This window comes from Symsagittifera roscoffensis, chromosome 1 (genome assembly GCF_963678635.1).
Source record: "Symsagittifera roscoffensis chromosome 1, txSymRosc1.1, whole genome shotgun sequence".
NCBI lineage: Eukaryota > Metazoa > Xenacoelomorpha > Acoela > Convolutidae > Symsagittifera > Symsagittifera roscoffensis.
Window position 1 is genome coordinate 57,267,787 of NC_087062.1, and position 24,095 is coordinate 57,291,881.

At 35.6% G+C, this 24,095-nt stretch overlaps 2 protein-coding genes across 2 annotated transcripts in view; one reads left to right on the plus strand and one right to left on the minus strand.

The window, feature by feature from the left end:
* Nucleotides 1–24,095, plus strand: part of LOC134846232 (zinc transporter ZIP9-like) — a 374,849-nt gene that overhangs the window by 51,111 nt on the left and 299,643 nt on the right. The gene's annotated exons all lie outside the window — the stretch shown is intronic.
* Nucleotides 3,512–22,499, minus strand: LOC134856836 (armadillo-like helical domain containing protein 1). Its single transcript, XM_063873125.1, has 11 exons — nucleotides 22,286–22,499; nucleotides 22,091–22,159; nucleotides 14,583–14,749; nucleotides 8,894–9,090; nucleotides 7,909–7,993; nucleotides 7,712–7,834; nucleotides 7,253–7,337; nucleotides 6,292–6,337; nucleotides 6,020–6,103; nucleotides 3,990–4,149; nucleotides 3,512–3,803 (listed from the first exon to the last, which is right to left on the minus strand). Exons 1-11 carry the CDS (start codon nucleotides 22,492–22,494, stop codon nucleotides 3,781–3,783), a joined length of 1,248 nt encoding a protein of 415 aa, XP_063729195.1. The 5' UTR covers nucleotides 22,495–22,499; the 3' UTR covers nucleotides 3,512–3,780.

Sequence of the window (24,095 nt, forward strand, 5' to 3'; positions counted from 1 at the left end):
CCCTTAATCCTAGACAGGGTAGTGATTACAGGGACGTAGTCTCAGACGGACTTCACAGGGGAACTTAAGACGTATTTTTACATACTTTACTTTCTCAGTCACTACGAAAATGCAGTATGAAAAGTCAAAAGTTCTCATCATTGATAATTTTGAAGGCCTTAGAACTTGAGGGTTTTAATAGAAAGAGACTATTGGAATGCGCATGCACATTTTGGAAGTGAATGAAATATACTTCGAGTAAATTTCGCAAAAGCAAAAACTTTCCGAAGGCTCTCTAAAAAAACTAATTATATACAATTCCATATTACCCGTTTTATCAGAAAATTATAACACCGGCGTCAATTGAAGGAGCAACAGATGCGTTAAATTTTCTTCAATTGATCATGTTCCAAAACTTCACTAAATGAGCATTTTTATTTGCGACGTAGCTTGGAAAAAAGTTACATCATAGTTAAACACAACGCTGAAATGTGCAATTAGATGATGATCATTGATGTTTCTTTATTTGCGATCAGAGATTATTGTTCCGACCATTTAGAAAAAGGGGAATTCCGGCGTTTCAGTTTTTTTTGTTTTACAGGCAAAATCAGAAACTCATCGGAAAAATCAGCGGAATGGGTTGAAAGATTTGAAATTGTCAAAAATTTAACACCAGTGACGAAAATGTTACAACCAGTGTCAAGAAAATCTGTTTGAAAGCTCAAGAGTTTTAGTTAAAATTCGAGCATGTAAAAGTAAAGCGAACGATATGGCCTTTAGATGCTCGAAAGTAGACTTAAAAGGTTCGATGAAAGTAGTGAGAAATTTAGTTTTACCAGGGGAAAACTAGCTTTGAAGGCAAACTTGTTTGTATATGTTTTTGGTTGGAAAAAAACGAGCGATCAAACTCATTACAGAATTCTAATCAGGTCAAATTTTCATTCAAGCCTTCATGACTTAGTTTTTTTCCAGTATAATTAGTTTTCAAAGTGTTTTTTTGCGCAGTTCATTTATAAGTTATTTTACTTTAAGCAAAAACATTTGTTCAATATAACTACTTTAGGTCCTGGTGCATATACAGAACAGTCCCATACAAAACAGTCCAATACAAAATAGTCCAAATTAGATCCTTTTGCCTCACAAGGCACAAGAACCAACGCTAATTTGTCGGAGTATTCTGTGGTCGGAGTTTTATGTGCTGTTTGCACAGTCACCGCCTATCCTTGTTAGTAGTTATCTTGTGTAATAACATAAGTTGTTCAACATCTTTCCAATAACTTTCTAGTGATTTTCCTGTTAGAACCTTTTATCGGCACCTGGCAACAGCGAGTTATGAGATTCAAATGCAAGAACAAACTCAAACTAGTATTAAAAGATTTTCAAAACCCGCGCTACCTTAACAATAGAAGCTTTTGATAAGAAGCTTTTCGCTATTGAACTCACTTTATTCACACTGAAATAAGTAATTACGAAAAAAGTGTCTTCAAAAAACAATAACTGCTTGTATTATAACTAATCGAATGTTACGACTGTCCTTCAAATAAGAAATGTTCCTAAAAATATCATTCCGATTACTTTTGCACTAAAATGTGAAACTTGCTTTGGAAAGAAGATAGAAGAACGTATTACACTTAGTGCGCAAGCTCGCGTTGCATATACAAAACAGTCCCTTACAAAACAGTCCAAAACCAATTGAATTTCTTGACCTTGATCTTTTGGCGCCAACAGAATTGATCTACGCTTTGAAAACTCAAACATGGGCAATTGAAGATCAAAGAACTAAAGTTGGAACAATAATTCGGATGAAAAACAAAGTACTCATGGTATAGTGGTTAAAGCGTTAGTCTCAAACTCTAGAGCAAATGATCAAATCTCTGGCGGCACAAAAATTTTTCCAATTTTCCGAAAAAAAAAAAATTCGGGTAAAAAAGATAACGGGTATATCTAAGGTACAGCAAAAGGTTCAAACTTAGAGGGTTGGGCGGAGGGAAAAGAAAAATCAACATTGTATGTATTCAATGTTTTGCCGGTTTTGAAAAATTAAGGAAAATAATTGAAAATGGAACAAATTTTATTGCTTGGGAATGCGGAATAAATGTGAAAATTGAAAAAAAAAACATCTGATTATAATTTAATATAATACCTACATCCTTTCAGAAACCCAATGATATCATTGGGTTGATATGATTTAATCATAGTGATTAAATTTTTGTCGAGTTTTTGGTATTTAGCTTTTTTGGGACTAACAATTTTTTGTCCTGCGCACAATTTTTCCAACAGTATTTCCGCATTTTTCTGCTCGCCCTGGAACTTCTCGATCAGTTTTGTAAATGATGGATGCGTTCTACTGACCAGTTTCACGAAATTGCTGTTCCAACCTTCTACAGCGTTGTTGGTGAAGGTCGTTTTTTACTCTTTGATGGCAACTATATCAAATCTCGGAAGGAGACAATAAAATGATTCATTATTGTCGGGTAGCAGAGAGTAAACAATAGGAATAAGGCATCCTTCAACAGAAGCGTGTATAGTATAAATCTGATAGAAAACATTGGGAGCAGTCGAAAACGTTCCATCACAACCAATCATCCGATAAAGATAGGATCCAGGTAACGTGGCCAACACAATAACCCGATTTTCATCTTGTGGACCAGAATCGTGAAGAAGGAACTGCTCTCCATCGTGGGTTTTCGGTAGAGCCAGTGTTAGTTCAAAGCCAGTCAGCGATGTTGGCTCTGCCATCTTTGGTCTTTTTTGGCGTCGAACTCTATTTACAGCTTGCTGATTAGTAGAATAACTAGGTAAGTGAACAGCTGTTCACATCATGTTGGGCTGCGAAAATAGTCTCCCGCGTGTTACATCAGATACTGCTGCTCGATCTTTAAGCGTTTTTTCTGAACTTACGTTTTTCGCTATCAGCTGGATCGGGGAAGTGGCAGTGATCTTTAACGATCTCAACGGATTCCTTTTTGTACGCACACGGCCATTGCAACTAATTAGTGCGCAGCGCCAGGAACGGGAGTTGTCTGCCAGTGTTCTGTGTTTAATATAAGATACCCTTCAAAAATCAGTAACTCAGAATTTTTGTTTGTAAGTATGATTTCCATCGATAGATAGTGAATTTCGTTTCTATTGAGTGTTGCCAAATGTTCGCAAATGAAACAGCTTGAACAACCTGTCTCTTTTTGCATGGATTAAAAAAGAGTCCATTTTCTTAAATTGCGTTAACTTTAATGTTTCGAATATTATTGCTTTTATTGGGTGGCCGCTGCTGTTATCTAGGTTATTCTAATGTCTCTACTATGCTAGCTATTGTTATCCAGATTAGTTGGAATCAAAATGTGTTTAATATGAGATAAATTTACTAATCAGCTTCTGGAACATATATCACTTCGATCAATGGGACTGTTTTTTGGATTATTTTTGGGACTGTTTTGTATGCGACTGTTTTTTTGTACTTTGCTATGTTTTTTCGGACTGTTTTGTATGTGACTGTTTTGTACAGACACGAAGCTCGCATATGTAATAAATAATTAAAAAACTTCACATAGTGATAGTTTTGATTGCATAAATGATTAGTTGTTCCTTTTTGAAGTAATCAGATGCATTTTGAAATGAGAACCTCTGCTCGACCATTTCCGCTCCCAAAAGATACCGCAGAAAATTAACATTTGTACAATTTACAATGACATTGATATCATACAGAAACTCAAGAATTTTTATATTACTACAGATCATTTTAAAGTTTTATGTCAACTGGTAGTTGGTCAATGTCCACTTTTGTGATTTCATTATTCTTCGTATTCACTGCTTCTGTTCCGCAAGAACTGACACATAAAAAACAAATTATCAAATCCAGCACATCTGGAAACATCAAATTTGCAGCAAATGAAAGGTCGATTTTGAAAGCCCATCATTGCTAAAAGGAGCTGTGCTCCTCTTTTACTTAGAGGTTGGAAACTGGAACTGGCTTGGTTAGAAGTGACCAGATTTGAGTTGTGTGGACTACTTACTCTTTGGAATGTCGACTTTGTTGGAGACTAGAATGTCTGCCTGGACTGTGTCTATGTTGAGGTAGAGACTGTCAGGGTCAGACATGAAGATGTGGTACAGTGTCTCCCCCATAGCCTCCTGCACCATGTCATTCACCAGTGGGAAAGTCCGCGCGATTATCTGAAACAACAAGAGTGTGGGAAACATAGGGCTACTTGTTTGCATGACCAGCTCTTTCATTTTCTGGGCTGGGCTGAATTGCTACCTCAACACCAAGCGACAAGCACGAAGCAAGTCGGGACCCTTTGATTTCATTTAGAAAATGAAGTTCAAGAATGAAGCAAAGCTACCGAACAACAACTCAAACAATTATAGCAAGATAATTCTAAAGACCTTTGGCAAAAACTAGTCTTCTACTGCTGAAACCTCAAAACTAGAAACAAGCACGAAGCAAGTCGGGACCCTTTGATTTCATTTAGAAAATGAAGTTCAAGACTGAAGCAAAGCTACCGAACAACAACTCAAACAATTATAGCAAGATAATTCTAAAGACCTTTGGCAAAAACTAGTCTTCTACTGCTGAAACCTCAAAACTTTGAGCCAAATAATTATTAAGCATAGCCAACTGACAGTTGGAAAAGAGTAACTAACGCAAGTAACAGAAAAAAAACGGACTCGTTTTATGAAAAAAGTTCAACTTTGAATTTCGAAAAAAATATGCCCTAAAGGCTCTTTGAATTTCAAGAACCATTTATGATTGGTGCTTTTTTGATAAATTAACCCAATTTGAGAAAACTGGATCAAAATGTCAACTTTTAAATCCACAGGGAAATTTGAACATTAAAATCGATTTTCGAAACTAGAAGTTGATCACATTTTTCGTTGTGACCTTTTACACCTTTGCTGTTCGATTGTGGAGTTTGCATTGCTTTTCACAAAGGAAATGAACTGAACTTACAAACAAATTAAAAGTCAAACCGCAAAAAAAAAATAAATTGAGCGTAAACAAAAGTCAGACTTTTCCGAAAAAAAACATAAAAGAATCATCAAGACCTATATGACAGTCTTTACTACAATCATTACTCTTAATAATCTAAATCAACATTCGCCAAACGTTTTTTCGCGCCAGTTCCACGTTCATGTTTCGTGAGTGCTCTTTACGTCACTTTCAGCAGATGAACTACATTGAACTCAAAAAGCGCATAGTTACCTAAGTGCATTCATAAATGCATCAATATGAAAAAGAAACAAAAAATCAGCAAGGCCTATTTAAGAGTATTCACTACGTTCATTACTCTTAAAAGTAGAAATAAGCCTCGAATAAGCAAAAACTCGGCTACGTGTACGATTCGAATCTGCGACCTACTCTAATCAAGAGATTTTGAGTCTCATGCACTATCCACTCAGCCACACAAGCTTAAAAATCGATAAACACTAGTCACGAATAAAGCAGCTACATATGCCAGTAACTTGCCAATGCAATTCAGCCAAACTGGCACCAAATGCAAATAGATTCAATTTTGCATGTAAAAATTTAGAATATAACAAAATGAAAACATCTACACTAACTTTTCATGTAAAAGCGCAAAGCATAAAGCTACATTATGTATAAATTATGCATTTCAAAAATTGCGAGATATATTGAGTTAGAAAAATTCTGAAATCGGGTTTTCATTATTGCTATGTTGCTGGAAACAAATAACTTTTTTCGGTCCATTTGATGAATAAAAATGCATCAGCTGCTGCGTTAACTTATTACTATCCGATTGTCAAATCACATGCTATCAAAAAGCTCTAAAGGTGCCCCATTACTATAGGGGGGGAGTACCGCGCCATAAAGATGCCGCACCAATTTTGCGAATTAGGTTGGAAAAAAGAAGGTTCGTACTAATACACTTGCTTTTGTTCGCAAGTGTAATAAGTTCATTAATATGTATGAATGCACATCTGTAATTTTTCATAGAATTAAAACTTTCTCCAAAAAAAGCAGAAAGACAGCACAACCTAAATGAAAGTCTTCACTACATTTAATGACACTTAATAACCTTACCTCTAATGTGATTGAAGCTTGACGTTGGCTATCTGCGTAGTCACTGTTGCCCATCGCTATCATCAAATTGTGAGTGACGCCAAGCTTCAACACGGAAACAATAAACTTTAACTTTAATTTGTTAATCGATTGTAATTATGCAAAACGGTTCCCTTAAAAGTGCACAGGAATTCGTTTTCATCTTTACGTATCATATATCATTTTTTATCATGTGAAATAGCTCTTTGTCTAGTGGATATAACGTTTAAAAAGCATGAAAAAGTAACTGTTACCTGTACAAACTTTTCTGCTACTTCAATCGAATTGTGAGACAGAATTCTGAAACGAACAAACTACTTGATGATCATAAAATTAGAAACACAATAGGCGAAGCTCTGCTTCGCAAACACTAGCGAGAACACGACAAAAAAACAGCTTATTTATTTTTTAAAAATGGTACCCGCTGGTTAAATGCTATCAAACAACCATTCTAGGGTTGCAATTCTATGCTGAAAATATGACCCTCCAAATCCTTGTAGTTTTCGAGATACTTTATTTATGAATGAAATTTTTTTATTTATTTATTTTTTCTCTTTCATATTATTTCTCATACTCTTAGTTCGTCAGATGGAATGAGAATTGGCCGAAATGACAGGACTAGATGTAATAACTATTCCTTAATGAGGGCTTAATTTTAGGGGAAAAATAAATTTTTCCCCGCAATCCTATATTTATTCGAATGTAAATTTATCTTTATTACTTAGTTGCAATCATAATTTGTTCAACGGGTAGATGTCAAGTAGGCACATACTGCGCCTTTTGTCTATCCCCTCCATTTTGTTGATTTATAATTTAAATAAATTGATGCTTGTATTATCACCTATATGGAGAAATAAATTTTTCTTCTTATAAAGTGCAATCAGAAAAAGTAGATACAAGCCTCGAATTAGTAAATTCGTCTAATTATCGGATTCGATCTGCGACCTAGAGATTCTGAGTCTCACGCACCACCACGGACGCTTAAAAGATGACAAATACTAGCCAGAAATAAAGCAGAGAACAGATGCTATGAAAGTTCCAATGCTACAGATCGTGATTATAGCAAGAGTGTCACCAAAGAAGTGAACAAATTTAATGAACAATTTTGTTTGCGAATTAGCTAGGACAAAAAGTTCGTACTAATGAACTAGGCTCTCAAGCTCGCTTATGTGAAAAGTTTTTATTTATCCAACTTGCGAGAACTGTGAATGTTACCCGATGGCCTTGGCTACTGCAGACTGCTGTACAAAAATAGGCAATGGCCCCGTTGTTTGCATAATGTTAGCTACTTCTTCTGTATCTAAACACAGCAAACCTTTTCAACTGACATTCACCATCCACTGTGCAGATTAGGAAACTCAATTATTTATTGCTATAACAGCATTTACCCACTAACTATGTAACCTTGGAACTTTGATGGGTTTCCACGCAAGCGTTTACATTTTGATGGGTTTAAACGCATAAGTCAAACGAATAGGTTATGACTTTGTTTACACAAGAGAAAACTGTCATTATTTTTAGCCTTGCCCAGAAGAATTTGAGTAGTATCGAGCGAAAAATTTAACCCATATTCAGAAGGAACAATGCACATCATCTAAATTTCCTATCGACTGTCAAAATTACTAGCATTTGAGGAAACAGATTGAGAATTGAATTTGAATCTCTTGTACATACCTTGGAAAATGACAGTTCTGTCAATTTTGACGTCTTTTTCAGGCACCAGTAGTTTGACCATTGAGTTTAGAAGCATGTACTGGATTTCATCATATGATACCAGATCCTTGATGAGCTCAATAGCTTAAAAAAGAAGCAAAGTGTGCTCTCCAAACAATCTAATAAAATGCAAAAATCAAGCAACTGAGAACTCTTGCCTTCAAACTGGACTTCTAGGTGAAGTGATCGTAGTAAATTAAGCAGCGGCTCCACAATACTGACATGACTTGTTTTCACAATAGGCTGAAATAAAATTAAATAGATGACAAACCCTTTGCTGAAACAACAAGTTCAACCTCTTCAATCTTCGTTCAATTATCTGTTTGTCATACTGGCCTGTATAAATTATTATCTTTATGATTCAACCACGAAAGAAAACAAAGCCAACTGAGTAATTAACGCTACAAAACAGAAAAAAAAACTGACTTTGTTGAAAAAACCTTACGTTTCGAATTTCAAAGAAAAAAACAGAAGCCCTTTAAGCTCTTTGAATTTCTAGAAAAATTTATGATTGGCTTTTTTTGATAACATTAACTCAACTTGAGAAAACTGGATCAATAGGAAAAGTTTTTATTCCGCTGGAAATCTAAAAATTATATTCCACTGGGAAACTGGAAATCGCTCACTTTTTTTTCCGCCGATTCCACGTTCGTATTGGAAGTGCTATTTACGTAACTTTCAGCAGATGAATTTCAATTGAACTCAAAAAGAGCATATACACCCAAGTCCATTCATAATTGCATTAATATGTATGAATGCACATCTGTAGTTGTTAGAGCATTTTAAGACATTTAAAAAAAATCGCCAAGACCTATATAAGAATCTTCACTACGTTCATCAATCTTAATTAACTTATATGCTCTACGTGAATATTAGCAGAATTTTTTTGCAATTTCACCAGCAACACGATTATTCTTAACTTTTCAGTTTTCAGCTCTTCCAAGAAAAAAGAACAATTTTTGGAAGCAATTTAAAAAAACATATTTACAACTATATTTGTCTCGTCATGTCACATCGAGAACTGCGTAATTTTTGTTGAAATTAGTATGATTACGTATCTGTCACACAAGCGCTACATCTGCGTAAGTGCTGTGTTTTCGGCTGGTTTACAGACCATCGCCATAGAAAAAATGCCTTACTGACCTGCATGAAACGTAGTGCTTGGAGTGCCACTTGTTGTGCTTTGGGGGAGGTGGATGGGAGGAGAGCTATGAGTCCCTTGTAGACCTGCATCTGGTATTTCGGGTTGCCCTGACCCAATTCCTGCAGCAGATGTCTCGCACACTCCTGTGTCTTCTCCGAGTTAGACCTCGCTAGACACTCACAAATTGCCTTGATGCCTACAAACCAACAATAAAAAAAGTCAATACGATAAAATCAAGTAGTATAATTTTAGCGAACATCTGAAAACTGCATCTAACTCATAACCAGGTGCCCAAAAGCGATTATTCGTTTAAAAAAATGAACAGTTCGTTTGACAGCCTTCCTCTTTTGAAAAAAAATTATCTAATTTTGAACATTTGCAAAGTAATTTGATAAATAAGGCTTTGACTGATGTGTATTGTATCTGCTTGGCATGTCAATTTATAGTTATTATTTATTTATTTACAGGCCAAATTTGAACAGAAAGCATTTCAACGTAGGCTAGGCGAGGCAAAATGTCGGATTGCGATCCTTGTGTAAAATCATATTAAACTGACCACCATATAAACTGGCCAGCATAGTGTTTCGCAATTGTAAAAAATGTTATTTTTCCTCTAGAAGAAATTTTACGATTTTGTTAACTATTGGCCCGCTTTGCAATAGGGGGTCAAATCGTTACAAGGTTCAGTTTTTTCTTTATAGGGGGCCAATTCGTTTCAAGACACCATATGTGAGGAAATTCAAAATTTAACTAAATCCAAAATTTTTTGTTATTTCTTTGTTATGTCTTCTTAGGTCATAACAAAATCCGATTTCTCTGCATCCTTAATCGGGAAATATTCAACAACTATATATATTGCCTTCAAGAACTTCTATTGCTTCAGATTTTGGTTAAGAGTTGAGAAAAGACCAAAACTAACCATGTATTTTCTATTTACTTGGCTTGTAATTCCAATGGAGAGATAGAAATCTCCATTAATCCCACTCATATTCTAGTTATTAGTGGCCATAACTGATTAAGGAAGAGTGCTGTCAATTAAGACGGACTGTCACAGAACATGGATTCAATTTGACGGCACATTAACCGGATGGACGCTTTCTTCAATTTCATTCTGCCATAATTGGACAAATACTTAATGGGTTTTTAAGACAATTTTGGGCAATTAATCTGCTACTAAGTAAAATACGATCCGATTGTCTAAACCAGTTCGCCATTTTGCTCAATCTAATTTTAGACAAAGGAGAAGACGAGCTTCTGTTGCTTGGGTTATTCACACATTTAGCCCCGGGGACCGTAACTTTAGCATAAAGATAAAAATAGCATAAAAATTTGAAACTACTGAAAATAAGTTCAAGTACCTAATCAAATGGAGTCGAGAATTTTGATTAGCCAATCAGATTTCTCGACATCAATGCTAATAAAACTCACCAAAACATTCCGACTATGTATCACATTACTTTATATCATAAAAGTTGGTTGTAAAAGCGCACAACAAAAATATATATTTATTTTTTTTAGCTTTTAATCAGTTTTTTTTTAAAAATAGTGAAAATGAACAACAAAAATATATATTTATTATTTTTTAGCTTTTAATCAGTTTTTTTTTCAAATAGTGAAAATGAATAAATAGTCATGCATCTGCCACTCCATGGTCATGCCAGAATATTCCTCCACTTCTTTCAGAACCACGATATCAAATGTTCTTCCAGAACTGCAAATTTAGTTACAAAAAGGACGCAATAACGCAGAAAGTTTATGCTATTTTATCTATATGCTATTTTTAAACTGTAACTTGATAAAGCGGCGAGCAGTTAAATCAAATTAAACAAATGGTAGATATTCAGTTGTATCAAAAAAAAAATTCAAATGTATAATCTCAAACATATTCAAATAAATCAAAAACAAAAATTCAGTTCCATTAGTACCAAAACAAAACCTAGCCAACAGACCGTTGGAAAAGAGTCAATGGACGAAAGAATCAAAAAATACAGACTTATTTTCTGAAAAAAACTTCAACTTTCGAATTTGAAGATAAACAAAGATGGCCTTAGGCTTTTTGAATTTCAATAAGAACAATTTCGTATGCACAATTTTTGAATGAACTCAATTTGCGAAAACTAGTTTATTAGGTACACTTTCAATTCTGCTGGGAAATTGAAAATTAAATTCCCCTTTCGAAAGTAAAAGTCGATCACGTTTTTCCTGACCTTTACACTTTTACTATTCGATTGTGGAGTTTGCCTTCCTTTTACACAGAGGCAAAGCTTCGCTTCGCAAACTCCAGCGATAACACGACAAGAAACAGCTCCATAAAGAAGTGCAACAAGAAAAATTAAAGCCTCGAATTAGTTTAAAAAAAAACATCGGCTACGACTCGAATTCGATTAGCGCCCTGGAGATTATAACTCTCGCACACTTACCACTCAGCCACAGACGCTTAATGAATCACAAACAATAGCCACAAAAAAAGCAAAAAACAGACGATATGAAATTTACACTTCTACAGAGCGTGATTATAGCAAAAGTGCCAAAGAAGTGAATCTTTTTATTTACGCGTTAGGTTAGGAAAAAAAGAAGGTTCGTAATTAAACACAACGGTGATCGCAGTGTAAACAAAAGAAATGAACTGAACTTTGAAAAGCAAGCAACAAGTTGGGGCGAATGAGGCCGTACTCGATTTGATTTTATGATGGTTGAACAAATGACAATTAGTTTGAGTATTGGCTGTCCAAATAGCTCCCAATCACTATTCGAGTTGAATAATTGTGATATTATTTTTCAATTTCAAACCAAGGACGTGATGTTAAATGTGAACACAAAGTGTAGTAGGCGGTATGGGTTCCGAACATTAAGCCGATGGGAGTTCAGTAACAACACCAAAATTGGAAACTTTGGACGAAATTAAAATTAATATTCGTAAATACTGAAAAAACATAAATTAAGGTTTTTAACATATTATGCATTAGCTAACTTTTTCCTCAATTTGACACATAGGCAGAGCTATGCAAAGCTGAGTGACGCATTAAACATATCATGGCAGCAAACCGAAATCATGGAACTTAGTTACCTGTAAGCTGCGCTATTACAAAAGTTGAATATGGTATTCTAAACTCGTTTTTTGAACAAAAAATTTCAGGAAGAGTGCAAAACTAAGAACATAGCCAACTCTGACAGTTGGAAAAGAGTTATGAACGCAATGAAACTGGAATAAAACGCAATTTCGGAGAACAAAATAGATGGCTTTACAGCTCTTTGAATTTGTAGAACAATTTATGATGAACACTTTTTGTTACAATTGACCCAATTTGAGAAAACTGGCTCAATAGGTGAAACTTTTATTTCGCTGGGAAATCTTATAATTAATTTCCATTTCCGAAATTAGAAGTCGATCACGTTTTTCGTGACCTTAACATTTTTGCTGTTCAGTAGTGGACTTTGCCTTCCTTTTAACAATGGAAATGAACTGAACTTAAAAAGAAATCACAAGTCGAACCGCCAAAAAAATCAAAAATGAGCATGAACAAATTTCAAGACTTTTTCCAGAAAAAAAAATCAGCAGGACCTATATAAGAGTCCTCTCTACGTTCATTTTGGTAACTCAAGGAGCGACACCACCAAGTTTTCAACTATTAAGTGGAATCAAATCAAGGAATATTAGACGGAGAACCTAAAACTGTGAATCCTAGAGAAGGACGGATAGCAATCGATAGGAACGACATGGCGAATTCGTCGACAACTCCTAGCAAACGAAAATCAGTTGCGGTAAAAGCTTTGATCAGATCAAAAGAAATTAGATGAAAGGGTTAAATTAAAGAACAAAGAAACAATTGTTGAATGAGAGGCCCTCAAGTTTCTTGAGACTATTATTGTTACTATAGTGTTTAAGGAGGTCAATTAATCTGGCTTGGTTTTTTTTCGTATTGTGCCATCTTGGCGGCACTTTTTCCGGCAATTATTCTGGCCAATTTGTTCTCCGACAGACGTTGTTCTTTTCTCAGCAATTGGATAAATTTGTGAATGGTGGGGTGAGAACACCCCATCCTCATCTGGAAGGCTCTATGCCATTCCTCCACCAAATTGTTAGTTTTCTGTCTAAAATTTTTTGCGTGTTCGAATTGGATCCAGAGTGAAATAAGGAATTGCTCAACCCCTCTGCGTCCTCGGTTGTTTTTCCTTTAATTAATACCACGTTTAACCCTGAAATTTCACAAATTTATAACAGGCAAAGAAAAATTTTTGACCCCCCAAAAATACCCCGTCTTCAAAAAAATGGCCTGTTTGAGGGGTTATACTTTTTTCTCCCTGGAAGACCAAGTTCTCCAGAGGTGCCGATTATTTCATATGCGACGGTGGCAACAGAAGCTTAACACGGTCTCTTCACACATCGCCAGCTGGATTTATCAGTTATTTTGTTGTGGCGGTTTAGATTGAAAGTTTCTTCATCGTGGACAAGTTGCTGTTTTACTCGCTCGCTCATGACAAAATTTAAAGACATATTGATAGCAGTAAGTGTAATGATTTGTAAGAAGAAATTGACACGAATGAATCGAAACAAAGGTGTTTTAGTTGCTACTAACGCTTAATTACTCTTATCTTTACTGTTAATTCATTTCAATTTGGTATTTAATTCAAAACTGGTGCTAAGCGGAGATTTTTGATTGCTGGTTGTATTTTAATCATCCCATAGCCACCGCAAAACGTTTTTCTCAATTCGCATTGTTTTTAATCCCCCTAATTAGCAATAAATGGTGTTGCTAATTGTCGCTTGCTCCGAATTGACGCGTGGTGCGAATTGTCGCCTTTTAAAAATGCTGCGAATAGTCGCTTGCAACCAGTCGTCGCTTGCGACGAATTGTCGCCTCACGGATTGGAACATATTATCGAGGGTTGCCACCCATCGATAGGAACCATCCTCGCGGATTAAAACACGAGCAAACACTTCCAACTTCAACCATTACAGGCAGACCAAACTTTCCATGGGAATGACCACAAAAAGTCTTCAAAAACATCTTTATACCATACCAAACCCGTTAAAAACATATTGGTGTACGTTTGTTTGAATATCTTATTAAATCATGGATCATATAATTCAAATCATGCAACAGTCTGTTTTTATAAGAGGCTAGATTTAGAAAACAATCAGGAGCGAAATATGCAACATAACAGGCGAAAAATGAAAAAAAAATTAGAGGTGAAAAATTTTGGACATGCCACTAAAATTAAGGCCACAAATAGCGGAGTGTGCCATTAAATTTAAGAGGCGCAAATTATGTGAGGGGCGAAACTTCGTAATTCCAGTTATTCAACTGATAGATGGACATGTCATCTACAGCATTTGAATAATTACGATCTCCCAGTAGACTGTCCGAACTCAAATAAATGTCAGGCTTTTTGGACAGTTCGCGTTTTCGAACCTGCGAGCAGCCAACACGTATCAGTCCGATGGCATTATCTGCTTATTTTGTTATTGGCTAATTTTAATTTTTATCTGGATTCATTTATTTTCTTTGAAATTATCAAAGCTTTCTTCTAATTTTTGAATACTCAACATTGATTGGCTTATATTCATTGACTAAGATTTTGTGATTGATTAGCCTTCTATGATTGATGAACACTGTTTTATGAGAGTTGGAGTGGAAAAAAGTAGACTCGTAATATAACACAACGCTCGCGTGTGTAATGACTGACCGTAGCTCTCGCAAATGATCTCCTTGTATTTGCGACCTGCCTTGACCACTTTGGTTACAATCAGGAGCGCCTGGTACTTGTCCTGCTCTGTGGCGTTCTTCAGGTTCAGTATCTCGAGAGAAGTAAGCACACCGCCCACTTCCAAGAACTCCAGCAGAAATCTATGCCTGAAATCAAAGATTAGGATAGCTTTTTAATTGGAATAAAGATTGAAATATTGTCTGATCTTATAGACAGGTGGAAAAATTCCACGCACGTAAGGAAACCGTAAAACAAACGATGAGCAAATTTAAAACCATCAAAATTCCAAATACCCCCACCCCAGCCCCGAAAACATAATAGACAAAGTGAACGATCGCCACCCCAAAATTCTAATTCGAGCTTCGCTAATTAGATTACAACATTTGTTACCACAAGAATAGGACATAATTTCAAATTGGCAAGTTCTTTTTTGGTAGAAATTGTTGAAAAAGTTGACATCAAAATCGTCGAACTGCAAAATTAATAATGATCCGATCAGAACTGAGACAAAACCACTGTATCGAAAACAGCCGGCGATTAACTTTTTTAAAAATGGTTCGAGCGATATACAATCAACGTGACTCTCGGACGGAAAAAATAGTCATTAGCACAGCGCCATATAAGGGATTCGATTAGAAAACAGGCGAAGAACTCCTTTTACCCAGCTGAAACACCCTGCCCGTTGCCACGGGTATTTAAAAATCACAAAAAGGAAAATCCGTTGCGGTGCAAGCAGCACAGTAATTCTGCACTTGACTACAAAAATAACACTTTTTTATCTTTTTTTTCTTCAAATTATCGTTCGTGAGACTAAAAACTAGCTTGGGACAAATTACCAATGGTGAAAGTTACAAAAAATGAACGAAAAAAGACTTCAGATTATCACGATGCCATACTCTTTGCTCTAATTTTGTCTTATTGCAAACACTTTAAGCTAAGAAACCTAAACAAATTGGAAAAGCAAATGCGTTTATCGGTCAAAAATGTGCTGTGATTCCAGAAACGAAAAATCTCACACAAAAATTTGCCCGCAAAACTAACAAAAACAACAGTCGGTATGAACCTCTGCATCCAAATAATTGATAATCCTTAACTGCAACGCAACTTGTGGTAAACTAAAGACTTGTCTAGGGTTTAAGGAGTTTTCTAGGATTTGAGAAACCAACACTAATATTTTTGAGGATGCAGTGCTATCATTTTGGTAATTCAATTTGGGGTGCTGTTTGAGGTCGTTTCAGAAATCAATAATTTCTACACAGAGGCGAAGCTTCGCTTCGCAAACACTTGCGAGAACACGACAAAAGGCAGCTCTATAAAGTACAATAATGAAAATTAGAAAGAAGCCTCTAATTAGTAAAAATTCGGCTACCTCTGAGATTCAGCCACGGACGGTTATAGGTACAAAACACTAGCCACAAATAAAGCAGAGAACAGATAATGCAATTTCCAATGCTACAGTGAAATTTCCAGTGAACGCTTTTTAATGAACACTTATTTGCAACTTAGGTTAGAAAAAAAGAAGGTTCGTAATAAACCATCAGGCTGATTGCAACTGTAAACAGGTCAATCAGTAAGTGCGAAGAATCATAGGTGAAAACAAGCAAACAAGCGATGATGTTGTCATTAAGAGCTGTTGGAAAATGCAATAAAAAAATTGAAGACTGACATTATCTTGCAACGACCAAACTTTTTTCATTTTGATCTTATGTCGTGAAACAAAGACATTTAGTCAGAGGAACCTTCCGGTGATAAGGTAAATGCCACAATACGTCAAACGTCAACTGATTCGGAGCGAATGAGTCACGAAAATCTGATTCAACAAAGGCTTTTCAACAATGAATGAGAACATCCGCGTTTCGACAAAATTGAGCTGCAGCTTTTATTATCCCATGCAAAACTTCATGAGCTCATAGCTAGAAGAAACTGCTGACTGCTGAGTCTGAGTCCGAGATAATGAAAGATTCATTTGGTCAGAAAATCAGAAAAACTAGCGTAAAACGCACCTCCTGTGCTTCCAATTCTTGACAACTCATGAAAAACCACATATATTTTGGAAACCAGATCAGCAGGCTTTTAGTGTGCTCTGACAGCACCCAATTACAGGGTTGGTAATTTCAAACTTTTTAACCTTTTTTCAATTCCAATTTTCCGTCAAATCCCGAAAACGTTAAATCTCGAACGCTACAAATATTCGAGTAGTCATATTTGGAGGCAAGATTCGCAACGACCGAGAGTACCCTGGCAGGACCCAACTACATGGTTGAGAATTTGAAATTTTGAAGAAAAAAAAATTCGTTGAAGTTTCCTGAAAACTTTTTCAAAAAATCACAAAAAACGTCATATCTCGAAAACTACAAGGATTTGACTAGTCATAATTGGAGGCAAGGTTCGCAACCCTGAGATTACTCTGACAGCCCCCAACTACAGTGTAGGGAAGTTCAAATTTTGAAGAAAAAAAATCATTAAAAATTCCTGAAAATTTTTTGAAAAAAAAAAAAAACACAAAAAAGTCATATCTCGAAAACTACAAGGATTTGAGCAGTCATAGATGAAGGCAAGGTTCGCAACCCCTGAGAGTACTCTAGTAGCCCCCAACTACATGGTTGAGAATGTGAAATTATGAAGAAAATAATTTCGTTCAAGTTTTCTGAAAATTTTAAGAAATCACAAAAAACGTCATATCTCGGAAACTACAAGGATTTGAGCCGTCACATTTGGAGACAAGATTCGAAATCCTCGAGAGTACCCTGACAGCACACAACTACAGGGTTAAGAATTCAACGTTTTGTAAATAATTGTGTAATTTCTGTTTTCTGAAAATTTTGGAAAAAAATAACAAAAATCGTCGCACTCGTACACTTAGAGGATTTGAGCATTCTTAATTGGAGGCCAAATTCGCAACCCCTTGGGGAATCATGACAGCGTCCCACTATTGGGCTGCTTATTTTAAACTCGGTTGAATAACCACTGAATTCAAACTGGCAAATCGAAAAAAATTCTTAACCATTGCAATATACGATATAGCTTAAACGTGGAAAATTCTTTCGTTAAACATGCAAAAATATTATGCTTAAACATGGCAGATAGCTGTCACTAGCATTTAAATATAGTATAGATATAGATAGATATAGATAGATAAATAGATAGATAGATAGATAGATAGATAGTTAGTTAGTTAGATAGATAGATAGATAGATAGATAGATTGATAGATATAGATAGATAACAACAATTCACTGATGTATTCTGATTACTTCTGGAAGATATTTTTTGAAAGAGCAATTACAACACTGAGTTCACAGGTAGATGAAAACTCGGCCGCGGCCAGGAAAATTTGACTTTATGAAATTAGCCACACTGCCTCACCCGGCATGTGGCTTTGTTAGAAAGTGAAAAAAAAACGACCAAGTGTAGAAAACCTTAAAATTCTTCTGCTCTGCTCGAGTGACCGACTGGCACTGCGCTTGTTATTTCTCAGAACGAATTTCTAGAACAATTTATGACAGGCATTTATTGATAAAATAAACCGTTTGAGAAAACAGGACCAATAGGTAAAATACTTATTTCGCTGGGAAATCTGATAATTGAATTCCGTTATCGACATTGGAAGAATCACGCTTATCGTGACCTTTACACTTTTTCTGTTCGATAGTGGAGTTTGCCTTCCTTTTAACAAAGGAAAGGAACTGAACTTAAAAATAAATCAAAAGTCGAACCGCGACAAAATAAATGAGCCTTAACTAATTTTAGAAATTTCCTGGAAAAAAAATCATCACGACCTATATAAGAGTCATTATATACCAATACGTTCATCGACTCTTATACAAAAAACTAAAAGAGTTGTTAAATTTAAGAATAAGTAAACGACTGTCAATTATTATGAAAATAGTTGACATCAGGTAGGTAATCTTTGGAAATTACGCCGAAAAAGATAAGCAGACGAACGAAGCACGACTATTCAATTTTCCCCAAAAAAAGTTATAATTAATACATAATTAAAACAACGTCTGGGCGGGATTCAAAATGCGGGCCTCAGGATATAAATGCTCTCGAATTACCTTACCTCTTGATTAAGTGAGATGCTGAAAATTGTTTTGGTTAAATGACAAAGCAAGACCGATGTCCTACAGATTTGTAAGAATATTTGTTTACGGAAAAAAGTCTCGCTAGAGACAAAAAATATATGTTTTTTCAAACAATAACTTATTTTCAGCCAGAAAATATACAGTAGTTCACTATAAATGTAACTTAACTTAATTGGAAAATCGCCATTGTAATGAGTCTAAAGACTTTGAACCGAAAATGAGCTTAAAGGCTTTGGAAACAATTTCAATGGTCATCAGTGACTCGAGTATACCACTTGCAATACAACACAAACAAAACAAAACATAAGAATTCGGGAAAAAAATGTTGAAAACGTAAGAAACCAAAACGCTCGTATTTTGAAAACAAGAAAGCTAGGCACCAAGTAAAACTTGGAAGTAGCTGTTTGATTTTTGTAGGATTTTTTTATGTATGCTGGATGAAATAGGTAAATTCAAAAATTGGACTTTGCACGAAACCTTAGTTGCTTGTCTACTAAAAAGAACTGAGAAGATAGTAAATTTTACAGAAATTAATCTCTTCTCAAAAACATAAAATTTTCCTTGCAAAAACGGAACCGCCGCTTTTGAAGGAACATTTCTCGCCACCAGTTCTTTTGATTGAACCCTTCATCTCAAATTTGAAAGGATAGTTTCTATGAAAATCAAAAAGTTTTAAACAACTTCACTTTTTTTTCTACAAGGAAAAGGTCACCATCATGGCCGCTTAAACATTACCAAAACCGGTTTTCGCGATTGGCAGGGTAGTTTTTGAGTCAAATCAATTCCAAAAAAGATCAAAAAATCAAAAATTTGTCTGTTCCGCGAATCATACATTTTTGTGAAAATTTAATTGGGCGTAGCCGCTTGAACAGAAGATATTCACACATCTGTTGTTTCGATTGAACGCAAAAACAAAATTTGGAAGTTTCGTTTTCAAGAGTCAAATAATTTCAAATTACGGTACAAAAACCAATTGTTGACTTTTCCGAGGGCCGTAACTTTTTGAAGAAAAAATTTGGGCGTGGCCGTTAAGCAGGTGAGCTTCCCATAACGCGTTCTATCCATTGAACCCACAATCTCAGATTTGGGAGAGTAGTTTATGAGAAACCAAAATAATCCTGAGATATGGGTCAAATATTCCCCCACAGACTTTTGTGAAGGCTGTAGACAGTTAAGTAAAGTACAAAGAGACGAGAGGGTTATGTAGGCACACAGGCGAGAAAGCGCTCTTTCCATTGAAACGCTTTTGTTGAATTTCATTAGAGTAGTTTTCTGCTGAACTAAACTTTTGTGAAAATGTGGGAAAAAAATCGAAAGCCTCTCAAAAAATTAAAAACAAAAAATCAAATCAAATACATTTTCATAAAACCGATTTTGTCGAACAAGAATTTTTCGCCGTCGAAAATAAAACATGGCCAACTGACCGTTGGAAAAGAGTAATGAACGCATGGACACTGAAAAAAACTGACTTTTTTGTTCAAACACCTTCAACTTTTGAATTTCGAAGAAAAAAATAGATCGCCTTGAAGCTGTTTGAATTTGTAAAACGATTTATGCTGGACATTTTTTGTTAAAATTAACCCAATATGAGAAAAATGGATGAATAGACAAAAATTTTATTTTCGCTGGGAAATCTGATAATTAATTTCATTTTCGAAAACAAAAGTCGATCACGTTTTCGTGACCTTTACAGTTTGCTGTTTGATGGTGGAGTTTGCCTTCCTTTTAACGATGGAAAAGCACTAAACTTAAAAAGAAATCACAGGTCAAACTGCGAAAAATCAAAATTGAATGTGAACAAAATTTTAAAACTTTTTCTTGAAAAAAAAAAAAAACAAAAAAAAATCACCAAGACCTATATAAGAGTACTCACTACATTCATTACTCTTATAAAAACTAAGTTGACTTAGCTGATGCAACATCAACAGAAACCATTTAATCGAAAAAAAACTTTAAAAAAAGTTATTCAAAATCAAATATGGTAAAATGACTCATTACAGAACTTTCAAATATAGTAAAACAAAATGCAATCAAATTAGAATCCATGTTTTACAAATAAAGATGACAAAAATTAGCACCAGATAATAAAAAATATTTGAAACTAGAAAAGAAAATCCAATCGGAGAGGAGATCTTGTGGACACAATTGTCTACGGAAAAAAAGTCTAGTACCCAATTGCAAAAAAACCTTTGCTTATCGCATGGGTAATTATACCAGTTTAACTATTTATTACACAGAGGCGAAGATGAGCTTAGCACCACTTGCGATACAAATATGAATGAATTTGAAAATCAAATGGGAAAAAAATAAAAAGTCGTTTTTGTCAATACAAATTGCAATAAAAGTCCAAAATATCTGGAACAAAATTGCCTGCATCAATAGAGACTCTACAACGAGCTTTGGGAATGAAAAGTTCTCACAAAAGTCTTTCTGCGGAACTAAGCAGACAAAAATAAGCTGCTGACAGAGAATAATCTAGGCTAGCCAAAATCTCTATTTGCAAGAACTGGAATCGAACTCCTGGACTTTGTCGTCAAGCATGGGGATTACAGCAACTTAGAATAAAGCTAAATCAATGGGCTACGTCAACTAAGCCGACAAATATAAACAGACGGACAATAGTCCGAAAAATCACAGAAGCTCTTATTTGCAAAAAAAAGGCCCTGCCAGATTCGAACCGCAAATCTTTGCCTTCTCAAGCATATTTTTTACTTCCACGCTAGATGCTCCGGATGTTTGATTGAATTTACAATTTCCAAGCGGTAACAAAGCCGAAAAACTTGAGCAGAAACCCTACATGCCGGAAAGAAATTTAAAAAAATTCTAAGCTTAAAGAAATTACCTCTCAGCGCACACACATGCGCACAAATTTTTTTTCGGACGTAACGACGCAAAAAGAGTCCACTAAGTCGATATTAATTGGACCGACGTTTATTAAGCCGATAAAAAGACGAACAAAAAAAAAGAAAAACACTAGAAACTTTAACAAATCGAGCTGGTAAATTTACAACCAATGTAAAATGCAAATTTCGATTCGGCAGGATTTTGAAACGCTGAAAAAAATTGCAGTGAAAATTGTTTACTGTTTAAATAAACGATTGTTAAATAAGGCAACTAAGCCGACAAAACAAGCAGACAAATAATTGGCCGAATTTTTTTTCAACCGGAACATTTACCGTTTGAAAAAAAACTGGTCCTGGTAAGTTTCGAACCCCGTTACCACCAGGCTAAGTGTGCAAGGGGCACTGCAAAAAATTTGAATTCATTATGAACCAAGGAAGGTACCACCAGGAGTCCAATTAGTCTGATGACAAAGTTATTTTCTGGAAAAAGTCTCGTACATGATTATAACACCCTTGCTATCGCAAGGGCAATAGGACAATGTCATGTATGTTTGACTTACCCGCTGGCCGCATTTAAGAATATGTTGACGGATTTCAACTGAATTGTCAAGTAAGCACCACTGATGTAGCTAAAACAACAAGTACTAAAATAACATTGCTCCAAACTTAGACTAATCATCAGCTCCGAGTTGTGGCTTATTATCTGTTGTAACATACACTTGCAACATTTCTATTTTTACATCTTGTAGACTTACCTTAGTCTCATCCAGGCAGTGATGCGAGCAAAGAAGAGACTTGCAGCCTGTGCGAACTCCAACTCCAGCTCCGGTCCCGTCTGGCTCTCGTTAGTGCTGACGAAGTCCTCCAGCATCCTAGCTCTGCTGGCCTTTGTCCCGTTGTCCCACTCCTGGAACATTGACAGCACCCGGTTAGTGGCAGTGCTACTCTTCCCACCACTGGACATGTCTCAAATCTGAAACAGCGAATATGATGCGTAAAATCGAAGCATAAATAATAATTCTGGTCCCTCCATATCGCAGAGGAGCTTCCAGTACGCCTTAACAGGCCTGTCTAACTATATTCAACCAAACTTGGTCAGTATGTAGTAGACCGAAATCGCTCAGATTATGGTAGAGCTGGAAGAAGACGTCGAGACCTCACACTATCATTGCCATGACAAGGTATCAAAAACTCGATCTGATGTTCTCAAAAGATCTCCTTACCACTATGCTAAGTGTCTCTTGCCTCAAATTAGTGCCAGAAAACTTGATTAAGACCGAAGAGTCGCGGTTACAGACGAAAAGAGCCGAATTGAGGATCGAATACGTGTATCAAAACAGCGATGAATATGTGATATCAACAGCTATCGTGGTTCATCATCTTTGATATCAATAGCAAAAAAATCAGCTTTGCCACATGGATGATTCAGTGCCAGTTACAGTACTAGAATTTTTCATCTACATTACTGAAACAGGTCTGATTTCCACAGCAGGACTAATCCAGGAAGGTTCTGGTGGTGAGAAATAAACACGGAATGGGGGTGAGTTTTTTTTACGCTTATTTACCTACCTCAAAAAATTCGTATGTGATAGGGTGGTTATCATATAAAAACCCTTGACGTCATTCGGATTCCAAAAAAAATGGGAAGTGATCATTACAGGGCAAGCTATTCTGTGAAAAGTATCCACCGACAAATGATTGTTCGTTCTTCATTGCTGGGTTTATTAAATTGGTATCATTTACCCACTTGAACTACGAGGTGATTTGAAACCTTGTTAAGTTTACTATGATGCATTTTCATTTGTATGTTGTTTCAGGTCGCTGTTCTAACAAAGAACCTGCAATTAACATTTGGCGCTTGAATTCTTTGATTGAAGCAAGAGATATAATCTACAAAATGGTCGCATCAAGCTCCTCAACTTTTTTTAATTGAAGCTGTCAAATGGCCGTTTTAGGTCTTTGATCAAAAAGTTACATCCTTAACCGAGAAACTCTGCAAGACGACGATGACAATATCACCAGTACTCTTCCGTCGAATCCAAATAAACTTTACAATTATTTGCATGCTGTCGAAAACAACTGGTCTGAGTCTGAATATGACCGTTTTTACGATTATTTTAACAGTTTGCCTGTCTGATTTTAACATTTTTTCACCGTAATTGGATTGTTTAAGCTAATTCTTGAATCTAAATTTCTAACCTGAATTCTCAACCAAGGTGATCACCTAAAATTAATGGATGAAACAACCAAAAAAGCTTTTTTAGATCTTTTTTGCAGTAATTACTGTTTCAGGAATATTCTGAAATTGAGTAGCCATCAAATAAATTTTCAATTATCACTATCAAATAGAGCAGAGAGAAGCGGAGCTTAACATCACTTCCGATACAAAAAGAGGAAAAAACGCAGTTATTATTTGATGAACTCAAACTACAATCAAAACAGCATTTTCCGTAAGACTGCGCAAACGTCCTGAGAAAATTACAAAAAAAACGAAGCTATTGCGCCCGAATCACTTGAAAGTTTATTTTGAAAAAAGCTAGATGTGCAATTTCCAGTGACACGAGG